Source organism: Glycine soja, chromosome 2 (assembly GCF_004193775.1).
Source record: "Glycine soja cultivar W05 chromosome 2, ASM419377v2, whole genome shotgun sequence".
Classification (NCBI taxonomy): Eukaryota; Viridiplantae; Streptophyta; class Magnoliopsida; order Fabales; family Fabaceae; genus Glycine; species Glycine soja.
This window is the reverse complement of record NC_041003.1, coordinates 48,679,525-48,700,532: the sequence shown is the minus strand read 5'-3', so window position 1 is coordinate 48,700,532 and position 21,008 is coordinate 48,679,525. Positions and strand designations below refer to the sequence as shown.

At 32.2% G+C, this 21,008-nt stretch overlaps 2 protein-coding genes and 1 pseudogene across 4 annotated transcripts; all 3 read right to left on the bottom strand.

Annotated features, from left to right (window-relative positions):
* Window positions 1-5,812: 5,812 nt before the first annotated feature.
* Window positions 5,813-7,301, bottom strand: LOC114401654 (glutathione S-transferase F9-like). Its single transcript, XM_028364233.1, has 3 exons — window positions 6,962-7,301; window positions 6,807-6,855; window positions 5,813-6,551 (listed from the first exon to the last, which is right to left on the bottom strand). The coding sequence occupies exons 1-3, from the start codon at window positions 7,103-7,105 to the stop codon at window positions 6,097-6,099; spliced, it is 648 nt and encodes a 215-aa protein (XP_028220034.1). The 5' UTR covers window positions 7,106-7,301; the 3' UTR covers window positions 5,813-6,096.
* Window positions 7,302-8,880: 1,579 nt separating this feature from the next.
* LOC114376977 lies at window positions 8,881-11,105 on the bottom strand (annotated as a pseudogene).
* Window positions 11,106-12,106: 1,001 nt separating this feature from the next.
* LOC114401637 (protein JASON-like) lies at window positions 12,107-17,343 on the bottom strand. Of its 3 annotated transcripts, XM_028364214.1 has the most exons (9): window positions 16,995-17,342; window positions 16,471-16,506; window positions 15,546-16,393; window positions 15,410-15,455; window positions 15,250-15,320; window positions 14,373-14,620; window positions 13,321-13,987; window positions 13,153-13,235; window positions 12,107-12,711 (listed from the first exon to the last, which is right to left on the bottom strand). In XM_028364214.1, the coding sequence occupies exons 3-9, from the start codon at window positions 15,714-15,716 to the stop codon at window positions 12,639-12,641; spliced, it is 1,359 nt and encodes a 452-aa protein (XP_028220015.1). In that variant the 5' UTR covers window positions 15,717-16,393; window positions 16,471-16,506; window positions 16,995-17,342; the 3' UTR covers window positions 12,107-12,638. The 3 variants fall into 3 exon arrangements, with proteins under 3 accessions (XP_028220015.1, XP_028220024.1, XP_028220007.1); XM_028364223.1 differs by lacking the exon at window positions 16,471-16,506 and having other exon boundaries at window positions 15,250-15,317; window positions 16,995-17,343; XM_028364206.1 differs by lacking the exon at window positions 16,471-16,506.
* Between the last annotated feature and the right edge of the window lie 3,665 nt (window positions 17,344-21,008).

Genomic DNA, 21,008 nt, shown 5'->3' with positions numbered 1-21,008 from the left:
TAAATATTCACAATTTAATCTCACGTTAAAAACTTAACTCTAAGTCCAAAATTCATTTTAGTAATAGACTAATAGCATATAGATAGCTAGGGATGTTTTGTCACTAATTAATTAGCTTTTAGAATAAAAACATACAAACATTAATCAAAATCAATTTTATTTCAAATAAATATTACAAAATGGTTCGATTACTTTTTTGTCATTATATTTATTTAATATATTATACTTGTTTACACTTCATATATATTTAATTAAGTTTAAATATAACTTTATTCTTCATACTTTGTTAAATCTATAATTTTAATTTCTCTAATAACAAAATTCACAAATTTGGTCGGATGCTTAATTTTTTTACATTTTTTTTATCATGTTAATTAACTAAAACATTTATTGCATATTACTTGAATTAATGAACATATTAAGATTAAGAATCAATTAGACCAAAATAAAAGAAATAAAACATAGATAAAATTAAAAATTAAATAAAAATTATGATTTTTTTTTAAATAAGAGGATCAAATAGTTTTATTTTAAAATTTAAAAAAAATAAAAATTAATTAAGTAAAATAAAAAAATCAAAATTATGTTCAGGTTAATAATATAATCGGTGGAATAGATGTTAATCATAAAAAAAGTTAATTAATTAATTAGAAACATATAAAAGAAGCTAAATAAAATCTTTTTATTCGATATGATTGACAATATATATACATATATATATATGGAATTGTTTGTACATACCCAGCGGTAATAATATGCTGTCCTGGCAAGTTACATGCTTCAGACAAAGCTGACCTCCAAGCCTGCACTTTCTAGGATCTTAACAAGTTCATCAAGGCACCATGGGGACGATGCGTAGTTCTCAGAAAACACAATGATTAAAATCTTAGATTCTTCAATGGCCTTGGATAGAGAAGGTGCAATACCTTCTCCCATCCTCAGGTCCTCATCATCACAGAAAGTGTTTATATTCTTGCTGCACAACTCTTTACGAAGATGTCCTATAAATAAGTACCTTACATCTTCGATCGCCTCTAAAACTGAGGAAAACATCATAGGTGAAACCAAGGGACTCTTCCTCATGTTTTGCCATCGTACAAATTAAACAACTATACCAAGGAATCAAGATGCAAGTAGGTATATGATGAGTTATACTAGGTCTAGAATGTAAGCAATAAAATTAAAAATTATACTAAATGGTTAAGGTGGCTACAGCCGGCGGTATAGACTAATATTGCAGCATGTCATTTTCCATATTAATCTATAGATGGTATCAGTTTGTTCAAGAGGTGAGAATACTTTGCATTGAAGTAAACCCTAATTAGTGGTACAAAACTGTAGATGAGTTAGTGTGTTGTACTTAAATACATTTATTACCGGGAAGGACACTATCCAGTATCAATGAACCAAGAAACTAAAACCATCAATTAAGCTTATTGGAAGGTCCTCTGTGATTTATTATGCTGCTCAATTAGTCCAACATGATGGCCTGATTGTAGGGGCCAGCCAAAAACAATCACGGTGCATTTAATTTACTGCATGCTTCTTTGAAAAAACTTCACTGGCCTTACTTAGATATGTAGCTAGGGATGCGGATAATTTTTAAAGGCATTGAAAATATTTTTTTTCTAGTTCAAACTTTTGTTGACAAAATTCACTAGTCTTGCTTAGATATGTTTGGATTGTCATAAGTCCCCAACGCCAATCCAGCTTAAGTTTCCAAAACTAACAAAAGACATACTTTTTATGGTAAAGTCAAATAGGACTTCAAGCATATTCATCATTAAAATAGGACTTCAAGCATATTTGACACACTGAGATTTATAAATTTCAGGATTTTTAATTTATAAATAATAACGATTTTTAACCGTCACTTATTATTATTATTTAAAAATCTCCTGCACCATAGTATTTGACAGAACACATCCAATTCAAAAACCCAAAGACACGTAGGCAGCTCCTCATCCCCAGTGGCCATGGCAATCCTCTCCAGTACCATTGGCACACTCCTTCCCTCGCAGATGGAGCTCCAGAGAGTCTCGCAGTGCCACCAGCACCAAAACCACCCTCCTCCTCCTCCGCTCTCGCAGACAAAGAAGGTTGTGGCTGCGCGTGACGTCGTTCCCAAAGCCTAGGCTTCGTAGGAGGGTCAGGTTTGGGGTGTGTAGAAGGAGAGGGTTTGGTGCCATGGGTGAAGTGGAAGAAGAGAGACAGAGACTTGAGGACGAAGAGGAAAAAGAGAGTTGAGAAAGGGGTGGCAGATGACCCTCTGCTTAGGGTTTTTTGTTATAATTTTAATTTTAAAATAATATTGACTGCTTTGAACCGTCAATATTTGTATGAAAAATTACCAAAATTTTGTTTCCAACTAACATACTGTATATCCCACTTATTACTAATCTTCCACATACTCACATGGAGTTTTGTTAGTCTTTGTTAAGATGATGCTAAATACTTAATAACATTGAATTTTTTAGCATCATGTCTATTGTTAAAGGACAAACAAAAGTATAGGATGTCATCTAGGTGTTACCTAATTTTCATTTTCAACTCATTTTGATAAAAAAAAAAAAAAAAGTCCACAAAACAACTGTCCCACCTATAATTCGGACTCTGCCAGTGCTATCTATGATTTGAAGCTTTGATCCCACACATTAGCACGACCAACAAACTATATTAACATCCTCGAATGCAAGCTTCTGGGTAGCTCGACCATAGCACAAAAGGGAAGTTGAAACCTGAATGCTTATTATGAAGCCAAGACCATGACAGGAATTTAATCTCCTCCACCAGTTTAGATGAGTCCACTACACTTGTTGAAGAAGACCTTAATTATCATTCCTGTTTTTCCAAATGCTGAATAACACGACACACCAAATTATTTGCCACAGACCAGCCTTAGACCTGCATCTAGCAAAACCTGAAATCTGTCAGAAATGACCAACTGAATTCCCATGAAGTACCGAAGAGGATGTTGGAGATATGAGATATCCAACTAGTTTATATATAGTTATATACTTTTACTTTATTTTATTTTATTTATAGTAGTTTGGGCGGTTCAACTATTGATTTAATGATTTGAGTGATCCATTTATAGTAGTATATTGACAAAGTCAACAACCTGTCTAATTTTTAAAAATTATGACCGAAACTAACTCATTTTTTTAGTCCTAAAATTCTATGTAAAACTTAATTAAGAACTTTATCAAGTTTCCTCTTTAACAGTGTGATCTTTAAAATTTTGGAATAGGTTCTAGAATTAACTCACAATTCTTAAATTAGTAAAAAGAAGTAATACATGGACAATAAATTATACAACCATTTATATATTATACAATTTATATAATATTATATTTTATATTCATCTCTTTCTTTTATCCTATAATTTGTTACATTTTAAATTTAAACTTATCTCCCTTTTTTCTCTTTTTCTCTCTGGTATATTTTGTTATATAATTTGGACAGTATAATTTCTCTAATAAAAATGATATAAGAAAAGCAGCATGGACAACATTTGTTCTTAAGTATAAAAATGAGTTTATTTATAATTTATAATAAAAAAAATAAGGCTTCCAAAATAGTTCTCTTTGCGTCTTTTTTTTAGGGTCTTTGAATAGCTTTTCAATGGCTTATTAATATTAAGCTCTGCTGATAACTGTTAAATAATTGTATTTTGATAATAGAAAATAAGGCAAAATTGTCTTTAAAAATAATTATTTAACAGTTATTTGCGCTTAAATATTAAATAATTGATGTTTTGTTGAATTTTGACTGCAGATATAAAAATGGGAGATGTAACAAGCAAAAAAGCCAGAAAATTGAAAAAAAGAAAAAAATCTGAAGCAGGCCCAGCCCAATACGCGCATTGAGCGCGTGTCACGCGCTAAGCCCGTGATCCAACAGAAGCGCGCGCTAAGCCTACAACATGCGCGCTAAGCCTGCAATCCAACAGAAGAACGCGCTAAGCCTGCAACACACGCGCTAAGCCCGCAATCTACACGCGCTGAGTGAGAGTGTGTCGCGCTGAGCGCGCCTACGAAGGCCTAAAGCCCACTTCAACAATTATAAATAGAGAGTCAATCCAAAGAAAAGAACACACCACGACAGAACCCCTCTCCTAGGGTTTCATTTACTCTCTTTCTTTCACCCCTTCTCATTGTAAAGCCCTCAATGGTCATGAGTGGCTAAACCCCTAGTTAGGGTCTGACAAGGCTAGAAGCCAATATGATGTATGATGTACTCTTCACTATTTATCAATGCAATACCAGGTTTTTCTTTCCTATTTTCTTTTCTGTTTTTAACTTGCATAATCATCTTTATATTCTGTTAGGGGTTAGATGCTCGGGAGAGGGTAACTTCTAAATAAGATTTAAAGAAGATATGCATGCATTAGTTTTAGGGTTAGACGTTCGGAAGAGGATAACTTGTAATAGAACAAGAAGAAAAGATATCATAATAAAATCATTGCTAGGCATAGAGTGATTGCATTATGCCCATGCGTCAAAGCAAACATCTAGAATTAGAATTTATGCATTTTATCTATTGAGTCTTTGCAAAGATATTTGGCAGATAGATAGGTAAAATAGGCTTGTCATCGTGAGGCAGGGACAAGTAAATGAATAGATGTGGGTGGGATAGAATCACCTGGATTGGTAAAGAAAAAAAATCATAAACTCATACATAGGCAAGTCAGTTTTCAACATTATCTTATCTTGAATTTATCTTTTATCTACTAAACCTTTTATCTTTCTTATTTTCCATCTTTTTCTTTATCTTTTAATTTTATCTTTAATTCTTTTATCTTCTAATTTTATCTTTAAATCTTTTATCTTTTCTTTACCTTATCTTCTATCTTTCTTGATCTGTTATTTTAAATTTATTATCTTTTGCTTTTAAATTGGATTTGCATTAATATAAGTACAAATAAAGTCTCTTTTTTCTCTTTTTCTCTCTGGTATATTTTGTTATATAATTTGGACAGTATAATTTCTCTAATAAAAATGATATAAGAAAAGCAGCATGGACAACATTTGTTCTTAAGTAAAAAAATGAGTTTATTTATAATTTATAATAAAAAAAATAAGGCTTCCAAAATAGTTCTCTTTGCGTCTTTTTTTTAGGGTCTTTGAATAGCTTTTCAATGGCTTATTAATATTAAGCTCTGCCCTTAAATCTCACATGCTAGCTTTTTTTTTTTTTTTACAAACGCGAATTTTTTTGTAATGATAATCTATTATCTCGTTGATGCATTCTCGGGTACGGGACCGATGAAAATCGCATGCAGTGTGTTGTGTTTTTTGGGACCATAACATTAATATATAATATTTATCACCTTCCTGATAATATTAGAGAATTTGACAAACTATTTTTTTAAATTAGCAAAAGAAATATATTACTAAGAGAACACAAATGGGTGTCCAAAACCATTACCAGAGAATTTGACAAACTAGTTTTTTAAAATTAGCAAAAGAAATATATTACTAAGAAAAGGAGAACACAAAAGGGTGTCCAAAACCATTACAAAGTCAAAAGAGAAGAGTGCTAAATTATAGCACTACGATTATCCGGTATTAACAAGAGGTGCAGTAAAAAAAAAAGTATTAACGAGAGGTTTGTAAATATTGGCTAATCAAAGGCACCAACCAACAATAATCAAGAAATTAATGCAGAAATAAAGAGGCAATCAGTACCCTTGAGTCAACAATAAAAATAAATACTCCCTTCAAAAGATACCAAAAAGGAAAGGAGCAATTTCTTTGTTCCCTAGATACCAAAAATAAATGCTCCCTGAATTTTTCACTAACAAAAAACATTGAAGTAAACATATAACTTTTATTCAGTAGAAAAAGAAAATTAGAGGATAAACAACAGGAAAGCTAAGAGCATGACCACAAGGAATATCCAAATTAAAAACAAGCAAACAACTGAAAATGAAAGAAAGCACAAATTCAACACATTCCATTAGGTTGAACACTACCCACTTTCTTCCTCAATCCCTCCCTTTAATTGGAATTTGGTGAAAGTAATTTTATTCTTGACTAACATATTCAAAGATGATACTAATAGCAGTTTCCCTGAAATTCATTCAGCAATTAGCTAGATTGGGGCTCGGTAAAGCTGGAGAACCTTGTTCCATGATGGTCTACTGCTTATGTCATCCCACCAGGCACCCACATGCTTCCTCTCCTTTAACAAATACTTTTTCTCCATATTGTTCACAACATAATCAAGAAATGGAAGGTGGCTAATATCAGCAATGCTGAAGAAATCCCCAGCCAAATACTTAGTCTTTGACAGCCTCTCCTCATAAATGTTCAACACCTGCACCAGCTTTGCTTCACTCTCCTCAATCACCTTGGGATCTGGAGTCACACCAAATAGTGAACCAAACAAACCATGAAGACACAAGTTGTAGGCTGGTGGGTGAAAGTTGTGTGCTTCAACTTCTAGCCATTGCTCCACAAGACCCCTTTCTTCTATTGTCTTCCCCAGCAACTCAGCCCCTTGAGATCTGTATTTTTCTGCATAATACCTTATTATAGCACGAGATTCTGCAGAAACAGAAGAAAGCACTCAAATTAGCAGCAGGTACCAGTAAGAAAAGTAACAAAAACTGGATAAACAAGCTTAATAGAAACAGCAATAACATATGAATCTGAGTTGTTGGTGTGATGGTTGAAAGGATCGAGAAGAGTTCGTGAGTTCAAATCTCTTTCACTAACAAATTAATAATAACTAACATTTGGTGGCCATAAAAGAACTAACATATGAGTAGAAAAAGCAAAAGAAGGAGTTCAAAGTGTAACCATATAAGGTATAGTCTCCATCTTTGATGACAGGAACAACTCCAAAGGGCTGCAGATATTAAGAATAAAGAACATGAATGAGAAGATAAAGAAAAAAATAATGTTGAAGACTAATCTTAATCAACAATAATGAAAGGAAAATAGAAGAGGAGAACCTGTAATTTGAGGTACTCAGGATCCTTCTGCTCCCCCTTAGTGACATCAACAGGGACAACATCAAATTCGACTTCCTTCTCAACCAGACAAACCAGCACCCGCTTTGTGGAAGCACAGTGGGGACCGTAAACCTTCACTACCATGGTTTGTTTCTCTGGAACAATCTCTAAACAAGAGTGAAAATGGAAGAGCCACTTATATTATTCAGGTTTGATCAGCACACTTATAGTGCTTGCCTCTACATGTGAAGTAGTCAAAGCAGAAACCAAACATATACAAAAGTACATGTACCAGAAATGCAGCGTGGGAGAAAGAAAGTCCCTCATAAATGTAACTTGAAATCTTAGATCATGGATTTTATGGTTTCACGTATCACTAAAGATTTTTTTTCTTTAAAGATAAATCTCATTATCTTATATAACTTTATGTAGGTCTCAGATGAACTTATTATTTTATTTAATTATTTATTTAATTAAATATATTTAATTAAATAATTAAATTTAATGAATCATGAAAGAAAAAAATTTATAAATACTAAAAAATATAAAAATAAACATAAATTTAATTTTTATTTATGACTAAATGTTAAATAAATTAAAAATACATAAATTAGGTAATAAAAACATTAATACAAAAAAAAAATCAAGATCGTAACGTTTTCAATTTTTTGAATGTTACTGAATCGTGTATCGTGTACATGTGTACATGGTTCCTGCCTTTCTCCCTCCAACTTTCATTCTTCCTTTTTCTTCTTTTTTTCTTTCTTTTCCCATCGTCACACTTTCTTCTTTTTCTTTTTCTTTCTTTTTCTTCTCCTCCCTCTCTCCTGACCTTGGGTCAATAATTCTTGGCGGTCCTAAGTCGTAATCTTATTTCCTCCCTTGGGTCAATAATTCAGGTCGCTTATTTTGGCAAAATATTTGGTTGTTTCATCATAAATATGCTATTGTCCTTTTCTCATTGGGAAGTTTTCTTACGTGTTAATGAGTATTTGCTACCTTACATGTTGTCTTAAATAAGAATGGAAGTAACTCATGGTTTCCACCGGGTCACTGCTAAGGAAGGAGTTAAGTTTTTTTTTTTTTTTTCGAGACTACGGATGTTCATCAAGTTATTGAATCAGATTAATTTCGTTCATCATAATTAATGGTCGCTAATGCAAAAGAATTTTACATCTAAAAGAAATCGATCATAAATTATGAATTCTTTAAATATTGTTTCTCAAGTATAAATGTAATGAGATATTAAATTTATTCTTTTGACAAAGAATACAATTTTTTTTTTAGTTTCGAGTACTATTTTGAATTGTTTTTTATTAATTTAATATATGATTGAATTCACTTCCATAATGATTATGTAACAGACATTCAAATAAAAAAGACTTAAATATAATAAAAATTGTACAAAATAAGTCTTGAAAAAAAAATATCAGATTTTTTAACTTATTGGATACAACATCTATAAGTTTTTCATTTTGTGACATCTAAAATACATTAGAAAATTATACTAATAATAGATTTTTCTAGCTCGTTTGAATAAGACATCCATAAACTTTTCAATTTGTGAGAATCTAAAATACATTTGTTAACCGTTTAAAACTCAATAACATGCATTCGAAGTTTGTTTAAAATTATATTTTATTGATGGGTTTTTACTTAGAGAAAAAATCCATGGTCAAACCGAACAGCTCCACCCTATGTTCAGCTCCACTCTCTTCTTTCTCCCTTTTTTTCTCTTTCTCTTGCAACATAACAGAGAATGATGCAATTGCAAAAATTGAAGTTTCGCATTAAATTTTACCGGCCCGTACAATCTCTATTTGGTTCCAAGCAATTAGATGTTCATTTTTTCTTCTTCTTTTGCCTTTTCAGCAGCCAATTAATACACGGTCGTAAAGGATATGCGACATGGATTTTTCCTATGTATGACACAGCAAGACCTTATTCCTTGTGGTGACATTTGGTTTACTTTGTTGACTATGATCTTGTAATGAAACAGATCCCAATGCACACGAAACTAACTTAGTGGAAATCTTTTTTATATGCAAAACTTCAACCAAACCTTTTATGATTAAAGAAAATCAAAATGTATCAATTGAATCAATAAATGTTAGTGTATAAATAAAGATATAAAGTAGTAAAATGTTTAATTATATTTTTTATAGTTGAAATTTTAGGTGAAAAATTTAAAAATTCAAACAAACTAACATGCAACACCAACCGAAATTAGAAGGACTCTTGCACCACCACAATTTGTGTATGAAATGTTGTCATTGTAAATGTACGTACTAAGAAAGAATGATGATCTTCTCTTTATTAAAATGAGACAAACAATAAAATAGCCGCCCAAAGACTTGCCAAAATTTTCTTTTATAGTCTCTCAACTGAAAATTTCTAAATATAGACACCTTTTCGTCAAAAACTCAATGCCACCTTTTAATATCCACGAGTAAATAAATAGGTAAAGAAACTAACCAATTCTCTGTATTAACTTCAAGTATCCCAATCATGTGATTTGGATTTATTTTTTTCATGGTGTTGTTGCTCTAATTAAGTCTCTCAACTATTCTCAATTATCCAATCAAGTCTCTCTATCATTTATCATATATAATATATTTTATTTATATTGTTGTTGACATATATATTGACTTGATATTGACATTTACATGTTACAACGTGATGCTTACGTTGGATGCTGAAGTGAGGAACAAATTTAATGTTGGAAATGAGATTTAAACAATCACATCATCACGTCATGTTAATCACCATGTAAGCTATACATTATTTTATCAATAGCATGTCAGTATGTGTCCACGATCATCAATATTATCACATCATATTAACATTAAAATATCATATGTCATGTTAATAAAACCTATTAAATATATAACAGTATTTAATATTTAATGAAGAAATTTGACTGTAAAATTAAAGATAATTTAGATACTCAATTAACATAATTAAATTAAAATGAGATATTAAACTTGCACAGCCGTAATATCTAAAAGTGTAATTAAATTTTATTTTAAAAGTAATACCTAAATTATGTGTTATACTTTTTAAAATTATTGTCTTAAATATTTATATTATTATTATCAAAATAATTTTATGTAAATTTTATCATTTTTTAAAAAAATATTTTGTTTTATAAATATTCTTTTATTAAACAGGATAAAATGTTTTAAATGAAGAACTTAATTCTACTTTTTTTTAAAGCTTTTTATTTTAATTAACGTGACATAACTTGTTAACCTCTTATATATATATATATATATATATATATATATATATATATATATAAAATTCAGTTTCCATGCATGAAGTCCGGAAGATGGTCTATTGCTAATGTCATTTCACCATGCACTCACATGCTTCCTCTCCTTTATCAAATACGCTTTCTCAAGTTTGTTCACATTATACTCAAGAAAAGGAAGGTGGCTCATGTCAGCAAGGCTGAAGAAATCTCCAGCCAAATACTTAGTCTTTGATAGCCTCTCCTCATAAATGTTCAACACCCGCACCAGCTTTGCTTCACTCTCCTCTATCACCTTTGGATCTGAACAAAACATGAAGAGTTGTAGGCTGGTGGGTGAAAGTTGTGAGCTCAACTTCTAGCCATTGCTCCACAACACCCCTCTCTTCTATTGTCTTTCCCAGCAACTCAACCCCTTGAGATCTGTATTTTTCTGCATAATACCTCATTATAGCACGAGATTCTGCAGAAAAACATGAAAACACTCGAATTAGCTGGTACCAGTAAGAGAAGAAACAAAATTAAACTGGGGAAACATTAATCATGAAGCAACAAAATATGAGTTCAAAGTGTAGCCATATAAGGTGTAATCTCCATCTTTAATGACAGGAACACATCCAAATTAAGGGCCGCAGATATTACGAATAAAGAAACATTATAATCAGAAAATACAGAATCAAATAATCTTGAAGACTCCGATCATATTCAACAAGAATGAAAAGGAAAAAAGAAGAGCAGGAGCTGAACCTGTAATTTGAGGAACTCAGGATTTTTCTGTTCCACCTTGAAGATATCAACAGGGATATCCTCAAATTCGATTTCCTTCTCAACCAGACAAACTAGCACCCGTTTTGTGGAAGCACAGCTGGGACCGTACACCTTCACTACCATGGTTTGTTTCTCTTGAAAAATCCTTCAACAAGAGTGAATTGAAAGAACCACTTTTTATTTGGGTTAGATGGGTGCATTGTTGCTTAGTAACACTTCTTATGGTGCCTCCACATGCATGCATGCGAAATAGTCAAACAAAGTCTACATCAACACAAACAAAACTGAGGTTGATGGGTGAGATCAGGGGACACCACGTGAGATGGAGGAGGGGGATTAATATTTAATTTTACTTGCATAATTTCTAAATCAATTACCGTTGAACGTCGACAACATTAGTTAGTGGATTAATAATTTGTGTAAGAAATGCAGCCTGTGGTAGTATAGCGAGGTTTCAGGTTTGTGTGAAACGAGAACATGTCATTGCCAAGTTTCCCTTCGTGTACGTTACTAATTGATAGGATATGCATGCACTCAAAATACGTACATAGCTATATTTTTCATTGGGAAGTTTTCCTGCGTGTTAGTGTTTCTAACACACATGTGGTCTTAAATAAAAGTGGTAGTAATCGACTATTACTGCCATTAATGACTAAATGACACAGATGACAAAATAGGGAATGAAGAGAAATTCAGTTTGATAATAACAGTGCTTTCATTTCAGCAATTCTTGTTATTCGATCTTATTTTAGGACATTAATTGAATTGAAGTTATCGTCTCAAACTCAAGCACTATCTCTTTTAGTTATATAAATTTACATGTCAAATTATAATTCATATTATTTGAGTCACTGTCGTTTAGTATGCTGAATTAACTCATTCACTGGAAACATTTTATATATGTATACAGAACTTCAACCAAGCCTTTGATTAAAGAAAATCAGATGTGTCTATTGAATCAAATTTTAACACACACACACACACATGTATATACATACAAAAAATTTAAAAATGATTATGTTTTTACAAAATTTAAAAAAAATGCAACTCAATCTGAAATTAGGTAAGATCTCTTGCAGCACCACTATTTGTGAAAGAAATCTTGTCATTGTAAATGCACTAGGAAAGAATAATGATCTTCTCTTTATTAAAATGAGAAACAATATAGAATGACCGCTCAAAAGACTGGCCAATTGTTCTTTAAGTCTTTCAACTTAATTTTAAAAAAAAATATAGACACTTTTTCACCCAAAAAAACAATGTCACCTTTTTATATCCATGACTAACAAATATCAATTTATTCACCGAATTATCAGCAGCTACGCAAGAGAAGAAATCTGACTGGACAGATCTAAGCTTCCAACGTTCTTAACCAAACCATTCAGTTCTATCACTTTCCTCCGGTGAATGAAAATTTTCCTCACTGCTTACGCAGGGATGAAACTCTATATTATCACGGACAGCTAGATAGTTCTATGGTACTGCAAAATTTGTATAATCAACTGCTGATACAAAGCAACCGGCATGCTGAATGATGTTTATTCGTACTTAGTTTCCAGAATATTGAATTACTTCCCATATAAGTGACTACAACGGGATGGGATGGACATTATACGGATATCAAAATGACACCACAGACAGCAAATGAGTCTCTGACTATAGCTGAGATGATGCTGTATCACTTTCTTCAATCTCATCAAATTCCACTGGTTTCCCACAAACAAGCTTCCTGTAAATCAAATATCAAATTATAAGGACATTTATACATTCATATATTAAGAATCAATCAGTTAGAAATAAAACAACAAAACACAGCTATTTCAAAATAAAAACAGCAAATTCCCCAACAAAATGAAACAAATAATTTTAAAAAACAGTAGATTAGATGCAACTAGACATGCCGAACAAATGGGTGTTCTTCTACCATTTGGAATATTTTTTATCCTTCAAATGTGCTAAACTCGAGTGAAATTTCTATGGTCAACAAAAATGAACCATTACTAACATTCAGCACATTATATATATGTAAAGCATAACGTGCACTAACTGAAATTGTCACTTTTGTCAAGGTAAACAGAAATTTTGCAAGTTTAAAGATTTCTTCTTCTTTTGCTCATTTAATCCTTCTTATCAGGTAAACAAATTACAATCAATTGTTAACTAGAGATACCTTTGAGATATAAAATTCTCCTCAGACAGTGCCTTATCCAGCCTCTCTTCAAATGGGGTTGCATGCCATTTTACTTTCTGGTCCTGGGACAATGAACACTAATCAGATGCTGTATATACGTTTAAAAACCTTATTATAACAAATAATGATAATGATTACAGGTCATACCTCTTTGTACTTAGTTGTTGAATTCGGGATGCCATTGTCATACCACCACTTAAATGACATAGGCGAATGCTCCTCGATGGTTGATACAGGACTTATTCTAGAAGACAAATTTGATTTGATCTCATCATTTTCATTTGAAAATCTCTTGGACCCTTTTTCTGGGGTAGGAGTTCCATTTTGAGCTTTCTCAACCAAATCACTCAGCTCACTTGAATCTTCTTCAGGGTTAAAATCTCTCTCCTCGAGTATTTTGCACCTGAGGGCATTATCACCTGGTTTGTTAGTTGGATAGACAAACTGGGACCGAACTTGAGCCCTACCTGTATGTAACTCTTCTAATGATGCAGGATACACAGTTCCTGGTGTTTGCATCTCATCAAATAACTTCAACGGGGTAGGATAAGGAGACGGTTTATATGCACTTTGGTTATTTGGTGACTTGTTTTCCTTCATATGCCGATTATCTGATGAGCTTCCATAGGTTGCCAAGTCAGTTTCACTTTCAAAACGAACAGACTTGTTCTTTCTCTGAGTATTTGTGGCTAGCAAAGCTGAAACCAAAGCTACATTCCTTTCAGACCTATCTGCCGTATGAAGGTTCCCTGACCAACTTTTTTCCATATAGTCAACAGAGTCTTCTTCAGTATCTTGCGCTTTGGAGATAAAGCTGCAAAAGAAATGAAATTAACATCTGATCAGGTTCCGGTCCTCCCTCCTATATAATTATCAATGGACAATTCTAAGTTCCAACCAACAATCCTACAATTAAGTAATTATCTAAAATACAAAATATGAAAGAAAGGATGCAGGAACCATTTGAAAGGCACTTTTTTAAAAGCCAAGCAAATTGTCTGATTCTATATTAGTTAAAATGCAGTTGCTCTACCAGGAGCTCTAACTATTGAGGATGTATCTAAAGCTTACTATAAAGATTGAGAGTAAAAATCGAAGATTCACCTACCATGCAAATTGACTAAAATATCACTTGTTTAAATTCATTATCATTCAATATGAACATTAACCAAAAAAAAAAAATCCAAGTCATGAATAACCTGATTGGCGTGTGCTCAAATGAATCCATACTATTTCCCAATTTTTGGCAAAGATTTATGGGAGTTGGTGGATCAAATGGTTGGACATCCAGCTGCAGTTTCTCCACAGACGTGTTAGGAAGCCAACAATGAAATCTTGAATGTTCTGAATCTTTATCAGGAGCGGGTGATGCTTTCAATTTCTCAGATGCTTTACGAATTTCAACGGGTGTTCCTGTTAAGGTCCCACAAGCTTTAAGAAACTTAGCCTGTAGAAAGAGTTTATATATTGAGATCATCAAAATTCAATTGATAATAACAAAATGAATACAACCCATAAAAAGTGCGAGAAGAAAAAATAATAAACAAATTCTAAGAGTAACTTGAAAGTATTTGAAATTTGATATGTACCATGGTGCATGTATAATCCTCTAGGCATTGGATACAAAACAGGAAAAACGTGAGGACACAGCAGATCATAGAAAGAGTGATAGATGACTGATTTTTCACAAGCCAAAATTGAAAAAAGCTAACTAATGGTCCTAATTGTGGTCATTATTCAATTGATTCCAATTCCAGTATGTTTTACAGAAAAGGTTTATGAAATCACTCCGATGCGTTCCACATTTTTTCTTTATACTACATTCATGAAGGTTCGTAAAATTTACAGTTCACAACTGTCCAAGATTAACTAAGAAACCTAAACTAAGTCAGTTTGCAGATTCCATTTTGCCCAGCTTAACGCGAATTTAGAAGATAAAAATTAAACCTTATTCTACTCAATGCCCTAACTAGTTCAAACAAAAAATACAAAAATTAAAACAACCAAACACCTGAGAAAAATCATTTCAGCTGCAGTAATAGTGTAATACCAATATTAATAGCACTATGAAAATACCTCATCCTTAAGCCCCTGGAAATCTCCCTGAAACCCAACACCATCAATCCTCGCAGAATCATCTCTCTCTTCTAAAAGGCTAGAACACAAAATTAGCGGGAAAAATAAAAAGAAAATGTAAAAGCGAAAAGAAAGAAAATGAAGAAACAAAGAAAAATACCTTCAAATAATAAAGAAGACAAGCGATTTCGAGACACCACAACACCCTGGGTTTACACACAGCGAAAATTATATTTACTATAAACAAAAAGAAAAAGTAATTTGTGAAAACAGCAAAGACAAATGCGAAATGTTACGGTGGATCGAGTGGAGGAGGTAATCAAATGCGATGTGTTTGTGCGGCGATTCTCTCTGATCCTGAAGCACGCGAAGAAGCAGCCCATGGCTTTGGTGAAGGTTCGGAAGAAGAAACGGATCATGAACCCTAACACGCTCCTCAGCATATCAGGAAAATTTATAAAACCCATTTCAGAAACCCCAACTTGGAATTCAATTGAGAACAAAGAGAGACAGAGAAAGGTCGTGAACTGTGTGTGCGCGGTGAGGTGCCTCCGTCCCTGAAGAGTCAAATTCGAATTTTGAATTGGCTCCCGGCGAGGGAAATTAAATTAGAATTATTAATTGGATAAATATCCACGGTGTCTTTCTTCTAACCCGTTGGGTAAGATTATGTGGGTAAATTCGTTTAAGATTAAAACAAGTACTTATAAAAAAAAGTGATTTATTTTTAATATATGAGCAAAAATTGTTTCATGTTTGGTTACAATTATAAATAACAATTTTTTAATTAAAAGTGATTTTTAACTTGTTTGTGTGTGACAATTTTATAAGTGATTTTTTTATCACAAATTTGCATACAATACATTGTACATCCAATAGAATAGAAGATTCAATTTGATGGGATAATCTTTCACCCAAAGCATGCTTTGCTAATACGCTACTATGTTCCCAGCACTTTTAATAAAAGTTACTTGACTATCTACAAAAAAAATTGACATTGAGCTTTGCAATCTTCCAGCAAGCATTTGAAGTATATAAGTGCAGCACTCCCAACTCCTTGTTTCCATTCATTGAACACTTGCAAATTATCAATTCCAAAAATGACATATTGAAAGCACATCTAGACCGTCACTCTCTTTTGCTTCTGCAACATTCACACAAAATGTTAGAGCCATGAATTCATATTTACAATTCAATTTAGCTAACAAATGGGAAGCTTACAAAGAAGTCATCCTCATCTTTGAGTCTTTAACGGTACTTCATTAAGAGCAAAAACATTATTAGATCAAATTAGCACAACAAAAGATACATATGATTGTCTCAACGTAGGCGATTGGATGGGGTGTTCTACAATTCATATCAGTCACCCATCCTTTTTTGTTTTCAATTCTAATTTCAGTCACAGAATCTTGATTTTTTATTTTTACTTGAGAAGTCAAAATGAAATTTATTAAAAACCAGTAGTTAAGAATGAAGCACATGTGCCTTACTCCAAACCACCTAAGAGCACAAAAGAAAGCACAAACTCACAGTAATTTGATTAAAATCCACACAACAACGTCTCGCAGAGCAAGTCAATTATGCAAGAAACAACAACATCTCACAATTTCAAATACTTTTCTTCTAACTAAACCCAAACAATCTCCAATTAATGCCTTACACATAAACCCAAAGACCCATAATCATACAATTGAAATTGAAAGGAGAGGAGAAATTGCCATCACTTGATACAACATAAACCTCACCTGAACAACAACACTTTCGTGGAGCAAAGCCTGGAGCTAGGTCATGATGAGAAATGAGATAGGTCATGAAATGAGGGCTTTCAATGTTCAGCGATAACGAGGACGATAATCTCTGAAATTTAGAGGGAAATGCGAATGAATTTGAAATCAAATTTTCTCTGGTTCCCAGCACCGTCGCCGCAGCCAGAGACATTGGCTGGCATGTCCACCAGTGTTGGAAGCTTTGCAGGAGCACCTCCACTTGAAGCCAAGGCTGAGGACGAGGATGACCATTATACCCATATGTAAACTAAGCTTCCTCTCTTAAAAGGAGGGCTAATCTCGTTCAAAATTTTCATTAACCCATTTCTGTGTTTTTTCAATTCTTGCTTTCAAAATAAGCAGTTTTCAGCTTCTGATTTTTATAAAAAAAAAATTAAACAAACAAACTAAATTTTACAATATATACTTATTTTTAAAAATAAATTTATCCATACTCACCCTATATAACGTAATGAATTATATAGGAGGAATCATTAACTTACATAAAAAATAATTCTAAGTTGTTCTAAGAAAAATTACTCTTCATCTTTATTATTTATTTTTTTGAAATTTAATGACTAATGATGATAACCAAAAATTAATCTTAAAAATCGAAAAAACAAAAAAATAAATGATAAAAACAAACAATAACTTTTCAGACTATTCTAGTTTATTTAAAATAAATGAAGAATTCATTTATTTTTATCATTTTTAGAATTTGTAACTTAATATATATGTATATATATAATCACCAAACATATAAATTAACTTCCCAGACTATTCTAGTTTATTCAAAATTTTGAATTTGAGTTGAAAATATGGTAAGATCCCATGTACTACTATCTTTTATTTCTAATAAAAAAATTGACGGTTTTATATATTGCTTTTTAATTTATTAGTCCAATGATTTTTTAGAGTTAGAAAATAAAGAAGTAATATATGTGACATAATTAATCGCCAACACTACTAAACAGGGGTGGATAAACGGGTTCAGGTCCATGGACTGAATCGTAAGACCCGCGGTCCGCACGGATTACGGATCAATTTTTTTAAACGATTCATGGTTATGTCATATTTTTGGATCGTCCCACTTAACCCGCAGACTTTACGGGTTTGGCCCGCAGGGTCCCCGCAGACTTTACGGGTTTGGCCCGCAGGGTCCGCGGGTTGCCAGCAGCCCGCATTAGATTTGATTTGTGTGACCCTGACCTAGTTATATTAAGTTTGATTTTCTCTTTTTCACTTAATTTTTTTTTAAATAACAGATAAAAAAATATATTAGATAAGATAAAGATTTAAAGATAAAAATAAAAAATTTAAATTAAAAGATGATAAAGATAAAAAGGATAAGATAAGAAAAATAAAAGATTAAGATAAAAAAAAGATAAGTGATAACATGTTAAAAATATTTCTTTTTGATATTTTCTCGATCTTTTCTTCTTTTAATCTATCATTTTCGTATCGGTAAGTCATAAATAATAAAAATATCAATTCTTATCATTTAAGCTAAAAATAATTGTTAAATAAATATTTTTAAAGATATTTCAATATATTTTTATTATAAAAAATAACTCACATCATATTTAGCGGTTATCATTATAGTAGACTAAGAACACTTTTTCTTCTCACGATTTTTCTCCACCATGGAGTCACGCACATCGCACAAGTCATACGACTTTTTCCCTTACAAGAAAAACAAAACGTGACTCACATGGAGAAGACTCAAGCTACTTCAAATATGTAATTTGTTGGAGATGTTTAAATTTCATGTTTTAGATTTATTACTTAGATTTTTTTTGTTAAGATATTATTTATTTTATTGATGTAATTGACTAATTATTGATATTTTATTTATATTTGTATTGAACTAAATTTGATTATGTTATATTTTTATTAAAATTAAAATTCTTTTAAAATTAGGCTCGCGAACCGGCCCGTTTGACTCACGGGATCAGCTGGGTGGGGACAGACCAATTTATTTAGTCCGTATAAAAAACAAAATAAATTGGTGTGATTCACTATTAATATGGACTTATGCAGATGAAGCTTACACGGATCAAACATGCTTATCCACCCCTATTATTGAGTGCAAATTTATTGATGTCATATTCGTGATGTGATATATCATCACGTACAGGTCCTTTTCGGCCATCGTGAAATACCTCTCGAGGATATAAAACCACTCAATTGAGAAAGTCCCAAAACATATCTGCACGTGGGCTGTTATCAACAACCGCCACACTTAATTAATTGGCCAGTTTACAATGTTATATTCTTATGAGAAATACAGTAATATTTGCACACAAGAAACGTGTTTATATTGTTCGGGATGTACCAGATGCTTTGAATTAATGATGCAAATTTTGTGGTATATGAGATTCAGCTAAAACTAGACATTGACAATGTAATTGTGGAATCTCGGGGCTAAATATAAAAAATTATATCATCATGAACTCTAACTTCATATTACACTTTTAACTTAAAATTTAAAAATTTTAATTTATGAATTTTATTTTTATTTATATAATATTTAATTTTTTTATTTTTATGGGATGAGACTTTATGGTACACTGGTACTCGAAGAGGACCCCACTATTATCAAACATTATATTGCACATTCAATTCGCATGTCTATCTAGGCCAGTACGGCCACTGCCTTTAAATTCATGCAACCCTTGCAGCTTGTGCATCAATAAGCTAATCAAGCACTTGTGAAGAAGCTTAGATACACAGTTTTAATATTTCTGAAATTAAAATGAGTGTTAAGGTTGGAGAAGGAGAATTCATTGTGAGTGTGAGCAAGGAGGAGGTGGTGGTACCAGAGATTCCAATGCAAGAGCACTGGCTGCCACTATCTAACCTTGATCTACTCATTCCCCCAGTGGATGTTATTGTATTCTTCTGTTACAAAAAAGGTTGATAGTGATTGGTACGGATAAAAATGTCTTTCGCCATTTCTTATAAAAGTCAACATTTTTGTTGAGTACCTAATATTTTTGTCAAAACATTGACACCCAACATTTTTTACTGGAGTACCCAACAATCCAGGTGAAAGGGCGGAAATGCTCTTCACCCTTTCCTATAAAAGCCAAATAACGACTCGTACGAACGAGTTATTATTCATTTTTTTTCTGCACTCTCCTTCCTTCGTTCTCCTTCCTCCTTCCTTCGTGACTGTGTCGTCCGTGCCATTCGTGGTTCTGCTGTTGTCGTCGTGACCGTGACAGTGTTGTGTTGTAGCTGCTTCTTCCTTCTTCCCCTTCGAGGTTAGTTATCCTTCTTCTTTTGTTGTTGTTGTTTGTTTGTGGTTGTTATTGCTTGTTTTCCTTATTGATGGTAAATTTATTGGTGTTCATTGTGTTTGTCTTCTCCTTCAGTGCATTTTTTCTTGGTGTTCTGCGAAAATGAACCGCCAATCCGTATGGGTTTTTTCAAAAAATATTTTTCTTTTACTGAAATAGTCATATGGATTGGCAATCCGTATGGTTTTTTTTTAAAAAACTGTTTTAAGCCATACGGATTGCCAATTCGAATGGTTTTTTTTTTTAAAAAAACATTTTTAAGTCTTACAAATTGTTAATCCGTATGATTTAAAAAAAAATATTTGAAGGAAAACAGCCATACAGATTAGCAATTCGTATGACTTTTGAAAAAAAAAATGTTGTTTACGTCATACGAATTACCAATCCATATGGCCTTTTTTTAAAAAAAATTTACACCATACGGGTTGACAATCCTTATGACTTTAAAAAAAATGTTTTTTACGACATACGGATTGGCTTTTTTTAAAAAAAAAACTATTTTTATGTCATATAGATTGTCAATCTGTATGACTTTTTTTTAAAATTTCTTTTTTAATTTTTAAAATTTTTTTTATTAGAAAAAAATAGGAAAAAATGAAGGATATTTATATTGATTTTAGTTTGTTTATTATTGATTTTATGAATGATTTATTTATTAGTCAGGTTATCTAAGAAATGTTTGTAGGATTAC

Coding starts and splice junctions, on each gene's coding strand:
- LOC114401654 (XM_028364233.1), bottom strand. CDS start 7,105: ATGGTAGTGAAGGTTTACGGTCCCCACTGTGCTTCCACAAAGCGGGTG. Junction 6,856..6,961: donor CTGAGTACCTCAAATTACAG/GTTCTCCTCTTC, acceptor TAATATCTGCAG/CCCTTTGGAGTTGTTCCTGT. Junction 6,552..6,806: donor TGGAGACTATACCTTATATG/GTTACACTTTGA, acceptor CTGTTTCTGCAG/AATCTCGTGCTATAATAAGG.
- LOC114401637 (XM_028364214.1), bottom strand. CDS start 15,716: ATGGGTTTTATAAATTTTCCTGATATGCTGAGGAGCGTGTTAGGGTTC. Junction 15,456..15,545: donor CCTCCTCCACTCGATCCACC/GTAACATTTCGC, acceptor GTGTAAACCCAG/GGTGTTGTGGTGTCTCGAAA. Junction 13,236..13,320: donor CAACAACTAAGTACAAAGAG/GTATGACCTGTA, acceptor TCATTGTCCCAG/GACCAGAAAGTAAAATGGCA.